We start from the raw sequence: 9,058 nt of genomic DNA on the forward strand, positions 1-9,058 counted from the left end.
AACAAAAATTATGGAGAATGCCATTACACATAATTTCAAAGATGTTCACCAATCATAATATAGACCTACATTGAAACTCTGGGTGAAAATATTTTAGTGAATTTTTTTTGGACTGAGAGGACATTTGGAAGTCACTAGAATCGATGCCAAAAAAAGACATGGACAGTACTGTGACTTCTAGAATTTACTGTGAAGTGAGCTTTTTCTAAATTTCTGCTAAAGGAAACCTTATGTTTAAGACGCCCCAACTACTGTATATGTGCTGCTTCACATACAACCTTTAGTAATTAGAATTAATGAGAAGTGTTTTTTCAGTCACTTACAGGTGAAGATAAAATTGCTAAATCTGACTGTAACTGTCTACTGAACTCAAATATTGTGAAAATCAACTGACAATCATTGACAAATATGCAGAAGTTAAGGCTTAAAAAGAAACTGGAATATTATTATTCATTACTGTGACAGAGCAGGATGTAGACAAAATTTTCTACTTTTATCAAAAAAGTATTAATGAAATTTAAAAATGTTAATCAATAACTTCTCTCTGTTGTAATATTTATTTGTAACCGGCATGAAGTTCAAATTTCTTTCCTGGCCAATTTCCTGATTATTTCTGAGAATAGTTTTGTTGTAGAAGAGGAATGTGTTAAAAGCAAAAAAAAGAAAAAGAAAGAAAAAGAAGAAAGTTCTGCTCTGGATGTCAAATATGCTAGGTACACTACTGCTCTACGATCTCTTCCAAGTGACCCACATGAATTTACACCAAAAATCACAAATTATCCAAACACCAATTATAACTTTCAAGGGGTACTTGGATGGCCCTCCACTTTTCACTGAGCCCTGCTATCTCCCAACTGCCCCCCAATCTAAACCTTGACTTTTTTTTTTAAACATCTTTATTGAAGTATAAATGCTTACAGTGGTGTGTTAGTTTCTGCTTTATAACAAAGTGAATCAGCTACACATATAACCCCATATCTCCACCTTCTTGCGTCTCCCTCCCACCCTCCCTATCCCACCCCTCTAGGTGGTCACAAAGCACTGAGCTGATCTCCCTGTGCTATGCGGCTGCTTCCCACTAGCTATCGATTTTACATTTGGTAGTGTATATATGTCCATGCCACTCTTTCACTTCGTCCCAGCTTACCCTTCCCCCTCCCCGTGTCCTCAAGTCCATTCCCTACGTCTGCACCTTTATTCCTGTCCTGCCCCTAGGTTCTTCATAACCATTTTTTTTTTGATTCCCTATACATGTGTTAGCATATGGTATTTATTTTTCTCTTTCTGACTTACTTCACTCTGTATGACAGACTCTAGGTCCATCCACCTCACTACAAATAACTCAATTTCATTTCTTTTTATGGCTGAGAAATATTCCATTGTATATATGTGCCACATCTTCTTTATCCATTCATCTGTCGATGGACACTTAGGTTGCTTCCATGTCCTGGCTATTGTAAATAGAGCTGCAATGAACATTGTGGTATATGACTCTCTTTGAATTATAGTTTTCTCAGGGTATATGCCCAGTAGTGGGATTGCTGGGTCGTACAGTAGTTCTATTTTTAGTTTTTAAAGGAAACTCCATACTGTTCTCCATAGTGGCTTGGCTTCTAATTCTTAACTCCAGAGTTTCACTGGATTTCTTGCTGAATTCACTACTAACCTGTACAATGCTTCATCAGTATTATCAAAGTTTCTATGTATTTACCCATGAATTCACAAGCACCAATAAAGAGCTCTAACTATAACACAATAAAAAGTAATCGACAAACCATGCAAATATTGAAAAGGATCAAGGTGATCGGAGCATAATAAAGTACAATACTGTTTGAGCAATCTTCTAGTTCTCAAAAAAAAATCATGACAGTACATTTTAATTACACTTACTATTGACACAGAAATGCAGACATGTCTCTTCAAGACTAAGCTCTCAACAGATCTTGGTATGGCCTAATACAAATTTAACTATTACCAACTCTACCAAAACTTCAACTGCTAATAGCTAAGCTGCTTATCCTATATACTACCTGATAAAATAGAGTAGCTTGCTTTAGGCTTATTATTAAATCTGCATGCTGTTGCTCTGAAGTATTCTAAAAAAAAAAAAAAAGGTTCTTCATATTATCTCAACAAATGTTATCAATAACACTAAAAGTTCATCATTTATGTAACAACTTTTTTCCTATCATGTTATCAAGGTGTACCTGAAATGAGTTTTAAAAATGCAGGCAGACATCTATAGAAAAGTTACCTGTCACACAACTCAACATCAAAAAAAACCAAACCCAAACCAAAAATGGGCAGAAGACTTAAACAGACATTTTTCCAAAGACACACAGATGGCTAACAGGCACATGAGAAGATGCTCAACATCGCTAATTACTAGAGAAATGCAAATCAAAATGACAATGAGGTATCACCTCACATGGGTCAGAACGGCCAACATCAAAGTCTACAAATAAATGCTGGAGAGGGTATGGGGAAAAGGGAACTCTTCTACACTGTTCGTGGGAATGTAAACTGGTGCAGCCACTATGGAAAACAGTACGGAAGTTCCCTAAAAAACTAAATTAGAACTACCACATGATTCAGCAATTCTATTCCTGGGTATATATCCAGAAAAAACAAAAATTCTAATTCGAAAAGATACATGCACCCCAGCGTTCGATACCAGCACTATTTACAATAGCCAAGAGGCAGAAGCAACTTAAGTGCCCATCAACAGGTGCACGGATAAAGAAAATGTGGTATATATACACAACTGAATATTACTCAGCCATAAAAATGGAAATATTACCATTTGCGGCAACGTGGATGAACCTAGAGAATGTTTAGTGAAATAAGTCAGAGAAAGACAAGTACTATATGATATCACTTATATATGGAATCTAAAAATAATACAATGAACCTATGTACAAAACAGAAACAGACTCCCAGAAACAGAAAACAAGCTTATGGTTACCAAAAAGCGGGGTGGGGAGGTTATGGGATTAACAGATACAAATTGATAAGCAACAAGGATTTACTGTATAGCACAGAGATAACCAATGTTTTGTAATAATATAATAACATATAATGGAATATAATCTGCAAAATAACCAGAATCTATGCTGCACACCTGAAACTAACACAATATTGTTAATCGACTATGCCTCAAAAAAAAAGTTTCCTGTAATGATTAAGTGAATTATATTCACTTGGATTCCATGTCAGAGGACAGCAACCTACAATTTGTACCTGGTAAGCAAAAAAACACTCCCACAAAAACATACATATACAGGGACTTCCCTGGTGGCGCAGTGGGTAAGATTCTGCCTGCTAATGCAGGGGACACGGGTTCGAGTCCTCGTGCAGGAAGATCCCACATGCCACAGAGCACCTAAGCCCGTGTGCCACAACTACTGAAGCCCGCGCGCCTAGAGCCTGTGCTCCACAACAAGAGAAGCCCGTGCAGCAGCGACAAAGACCCAACGCAGCCAAAAACGAAACAAAAAAAACCCCCACAAAACAAACAAAACATACACATACAAACAAAAACCAACTACCATTTTGTCAACTTTTTATTAGGTACTTTTATCTCCTGAATTCTGTTTCACAAGATTTATAAGCCAACTTTTCCATTACTCCAATTTTTCTCTGAATCAGTTCCTTATCATATGCCCACACGTTTTTCTGAAACAAAATACTAAACAAAATGAGAGACTAGGGAGAGGAATATTTTCAACAAGAACATCAGTGATAAATCCTGCTACAGAAAGCTCTGAAGAGCCAGCTTTATTCCACTCACCATAAAGCCAGACCTCTACTGTTGTCAGAGATAAGCAATTCTCTGAGTCAAGAAAGAGCAAAGGAACAAAACTATAACTTTTAGTATCCCAACTCCTGTGATTAACAGTGTGCCATTATCAAATGAGTCAAGAGAAACCTCCAATTTTACTTCTGTTGCCCTGGTCCTCCTCTACATCTCTTCCACACAGTAAGAACCGTGTTTCAAATCTTTGTCCGCTTCTTAAGTAGACCTCTCAAAGAAAGGAATGATCAAAAAGCAACCAGACTGACATTATAGGTTAAAAAAAAAAGGGCTTAACATACAGTACTCATCATATGACCTAAGTTCTAGAAGACAATCATGCCCAGTAATCAATAGGTAAAATATACAATAGCTCATACAGAACAATTTCCAGTGGGAATAGGAAGAGTGGCAGGCTCCCCAATGAGATGTGGAACTCCATTCTTCCTTCACAGTAACATGATTCAAGACTGACAGCCCAAGTGAATAAGAGCAGCAAAGTCAATTCATGTATTAAAATTACTCATAAAATTTAATTTGTCTGATTTTAACGATAAGCACAAATATAAAAGCACTCATATTTTCTTCCTGCACTTCCAAGTAGCATTATATGCATACCACCTCGATACAGTAGTTCTCACAAAGTAACTCCAGGATCCTGAGGGTTGGTGGGGGGCGGTGTGGGGAAGAGGGTGTCTGAGTTCCTTTCCGCGGTCTGTGAGGTAAAAACTGTTTTCATCTCAATACTAAGACATTTCTTGCCCTTTTCATTCATGTTCTCACAAGTATACAGCAGTTTTCCAGAGGCTACCTGATGCAAGAGACTGAATGAAAAAGTAGATACAAGAATTCAAGTTTTATTAAACGTAAGTTTAAATGAGATTTGCAAAAATATAAAACCATGTCACTCTTCTCACTAATTTCTTTTGTTTTGGAAATGTTACTTTTCATTAGAAATGTTATTTATGTTAACATGTAATAGGTACATTATTTTTAATAAATGTTTCTCGGCTTAAATTTCTGATATGGTAAATATCAAGATATAACCCATAGATACAAAAGCTCTCTGTGGTCCTTAACTTTTCAGAGTTTAAAGGAGCCAAACTCCAAAGTTTGAGAACAGCTGTCCTAGAGAAACTCTTCCACAAAGAGACATGTTTGAGAAAGTTCATTGCAGTAACAAATGAGAAACAAATGTTCATCAACTGGGGAACCAGATAAATAAAATATGGTCTATTCAAATAACAGCATACTACACAGCAGTCAGAAAGAACTAAATCTTAATATACAGTATTAATAACGTTTAAGCATTGCGGAATATGTACAATATACTACTCATGTATATCAAAATATAGAATATTATATTGTTTAAGGACCACAGAGATTGATATTATACTGAATTCATTACTTGATTGCTTCTGACTGGGGGGGATAGAGAGGATGGGAGGAAAGAAGGACTTCATGATACTTTATTTTAAAATTAAAAACACATAAAATAATAACAACTGTCGATTCTTGTTATATTCTCTGCATTTTTTTTGTACTTTAAACGTCTTAAAATCACAGATACTGCCAAAAAAAAAAAAAAAAACTGAGGGAGAGGGAAGAGCTCTTCTTTTGGAGTTAGCGAAGACTGATTAAAGGCTAAAAATGCAATCTACGGATTTAAAAAATCCTATCTATAACCTTTATCCATTCAACAAACGTATGAACTACCAAACCCTTTATATTAAGGAGTGTATATAAACATAGTAGAACACAATTAAGTTATCACTGATTTTTTTTTACTCATCTTTCCATCTTTTACAACACTTAACACAGTGTCTTGCCATAAAAGTCCTGTCAAAATGCCTTTAATAACCTTGCCTTTTTTATCTTCCTTCCTCTCTTACCACAGATATACTGACCTCTTTCACCTGTGCCTCAGATCTGTCCCCTTCCTCTCATCCACAATTTTGCTCTAAGTTAACCAATCCCTCTAGCTGCTTTAAACTATGCTTTTTTTTTTTTTGCACATCCCCTCCCTCAACATGCTTTAACTTCTATGCCCATCTAATAGAGACCAGGGCTTGAACACCACTTACTTAGGTTAAGACTTTATATATACACTATATAAACATACCAACGGGCTAGCACCAGTACCTACTACACTGTTAATTATTCTTCCTTCCCTTCATCCTTGAAGCCACTTTTCCCAGGGAATACCTCACAATCAAACTTCTAAAACAACAACAACAAAAACAAACAAAAAACCCCAACTACTTTACATCTGCTACCTCTTAGTTCCTTATCTCTCCCATCACCATTCAACTTTAAACTACAGGTTCCGTTACCCTCAAAGAATTTTGTGGCCTTTTTCTTACTTAAGTCTTAACCTGTGACCACTCCCCCGGTATTATGTAAAATATTATCTTCAGGCAGCAATTAAGAGGGGACCATCTGTATTCAAATCTCAGCACTGCCATTAACTAGTGGTATGCCCTTGAGAGAATTATGATTCAACTTCTTTGAAGATCAGTTTTCTCGCCTATAAATGGATGTCTACGCAAGGTTGTAGGAGTATTAACTTAGATATGTATATATAAAGTGACTGGCATGCTATATAGATGCTTATTAAATATTAATTCCTTTGTCTCCCCCTCTCAATTTTCTCTAGGGCACATCTGAGAGTGACTCCCTGATGTCTCCCTCTAACTCTTGCTTCCAAGTTTGAGTCCTACATAACCAACTCCTTGCCAAAAATTTCTACATGACTGTTCCACTCAAACTTAAGCTATTCAAAGCCGAGCATATTTTCCCGTCCGTCCACTAAATAAACTTTTGATGACTGCTTGCCGTGTTAACAGCATCCCGCCTCTCCCAGCACTCAGAATGTGGGGGCAAAAGGTGCTTCTAAACCTACCAGATGTCAAGTCCATGGATTCTTCTGGTCCACATCCTTCCCCTCCTCTCTACTCCCTCTACAGACACGCCAAGTTCAGATTCTACTTGCTTCTCCTACCTCAGTCCCAGACCCACCAAATTTCTCCAAACCTCTGCCTTCTACAATATATACTACAAATCAAGCAGTATTTTGATTATCACTCCACGGCCTGGAAAAAAAAAAATGGAATTCAAACACATTAGAGATGTGAAACTTGTCAGACCCAAAATTATTGATACCTTAATGATTCTTACTTTCCAGTAGTCTCAGGAGTCAAACTACTGTTCCTTACTTCTCACTACTGTAGCCTCTGAATTACTTTTCCTACACCTTCGGAAATCCTGAGGCTGACACTTTCTTCTCCACCCAAGTCTAATCCCCCACGGCCATCCCACAGTACTCTACAAGGGCCCCAAAGGAAGCCATTCTATCCCATATTAAAGCTACTTACCTAAGCTCTGTGTCCTCTATTAGTTTAGGCTCCTATGGGACAGAGATCCTCAGTAGTAGTGCCATCGTTATTAAGGACACAGCTTTACAGCTAAGCAGGTTCTCAAAAGTTTGCAAAATGAAGATTTGGGAGATTTGAAGTTACAGATTTGAACTAATCAATAACATTTCATGAATGGGGGGAATTAACTGAGAAGCACTACAATCAGGCAGGCACAAGGAGATGGATTTTAAAGTCAGATTATTTTCTCCAGAAAAAAGTGTTTTGGGAAGAAAGTCTGCCAGAAGATAGATGGAATTGGTAACATACACCTAACATAATGCAATTTGCAGTGATAAAGACTAGGAATGGAAATAGAAATTATTTAAAGAGGAAAATGATCAATGATAAGAAAATTCTCACTTTGTACATTTTAAAAGGTTAAAGTACCATTTTCCTTTTTCAGGGAGTCAGTACCATTCCTAATTTTGGTTTTCAAAGTAAAAACTACTGATGACATTTTTCCAGAATTAACATAAGACACTTTGCTTAATAATGTGCTTAATGTGAACTTCCATAATGTCTCAATCAGAATTAAATACTTCTGATCTTAAGAATACACTAAAAAACCCTCCTCTTTGTTCGTTAAAACCATTCAAAAAGTTTTTATCTTGAGAAAGAAATGTACTTATCTTCTAAAAAATTGTACCATTTGTATAAATTCTCATTCATTCAACAAGTATTTGCCAACCATGTGCTATGCTGGGGGGGGGAGGAAGCAAAGAACAGAAACTCCCTGCCCTCATGAAGCCAACATTCCAGTGTATTTTGCCTTAAGGAAACAAAGTCAACCCTGAAATCTCTGGGGCATTATCACAAATTCTCTAGCCATCAAAAATCAGGAAATGCTATTTCGTCATTTTGAAAATAATCAATACTGAACTTTACAAGACACTGCCCAACTTCTGCAGTTAAGACATGTTATGTATCCATCAGTTGAAGACAAATCATTTCTAGGATAATTGATAAAGCAATAAACGGTGCTAACTGCAGTGTTAGTGGAGGGCACGATATTACAGCACCGCAAAGTGAAAGTTACTGCACCCGAATTCTGTCACAAGTGGAAACTACAAAAACCTCACTGTGAGATGCAGCAAGTTTTTAACGCTGTCCCAAGACATCTAGCACTACACTACTGCATCTGACTTCTTCAGTGCTGGGTTTATCTTTAGTATTTGGAAAAGGAAGATAATCCAACTCAACACATGACAATTGTTTCCATTCTGTAACTACATTTTACATCATCAATGGTCAAGACCTCTCCCCTCAAATCGATTCTGAAAAATAGAAATGTGTGGACTCTACGCTTCAAAAACAGCACCTGGAATGTTTGGAGATACAACGAGAGAGCTTTAGGCGGCAGGCAGCTTTGTTCCCGGTTTGGGAGGTTTTCACATGTAAATGTTCCCAAAGAAGGGAGCCGAGGATTAACTACCGCGAGAAGGGTGCGAGGGTGGGGGACTGGAGGCCAAAGCCGGCATTCTAGCGGTCTAAGGCGGAGCGAATACTCTTCTTTCCCATTCAACTTTTTAGGTGTCACGTTGGGGCCACAGAGCCCATAAGAGGGTTGGTTGGGTTCACGACTCGGTAGGATAAGGAGCCCCGTTTATTAAGCCCGTTTCCCAAGTGTAGGAATCCCGGAGGAGGGGGATGAACACCCTCTCCAACTCCTCCCCGACCCGGGATCAGAGTCCAGCCGCTGTCGCGCCGCGGCCCGAGCAACAGGAGAGCCGAGGCCGCCGCTCCGCCAGCCCTGCGACCAGCAGATGCTCCGGCTCCCCCCGCCCCCCTACGCCCGCCCGCGCTTCTTTCTTAGCCCCCTTGCGGGCTCCCGGTACCGCGAAGCCAATAA

At 38.2% G+C, this 9,058-nt stretch overlaps 1 protein-coding gene across 1 annotated transcript in view; it reads right to left on the bottom strand.

Annotated features, from left to right (window-relative positions):
* SCAF4 (SR-related CTD associated factor 4) overlaps window positions 1–8,687 on the bottom strand; it is a gene marked incomplete at its 5' end in the record, with an annotated part of 54,686 nt that extends 45,999 nt beyond the window's left edge. The window contains one exon of the mRNA XM_079705291.1: window positions 8,642–8,687. Within this exon, the coding sequence (XP_079561417.1) occupies window positions 8,642–8,687 (46 nt within the window). The remainder of the gene's footprint in view (window positions 1–8,641) is intronic.
* Window positions 8,688–9,058: the final 371 nt, after the last annotated feature.

The sequence above is a fragment of the Hyperoodon ampullatus genome, assembly GCF_949752795.1.
Source record: "Hyperoodon ampullatus genome assembly, chromosome: 5".
Classification (NCBI taxonomy): Eukaryota; Metazoa; Chordata; class Mammalia; order Artiodactyla; family Ziphiidae; genus Hyperoodon; species Hyperoodon ampullatus.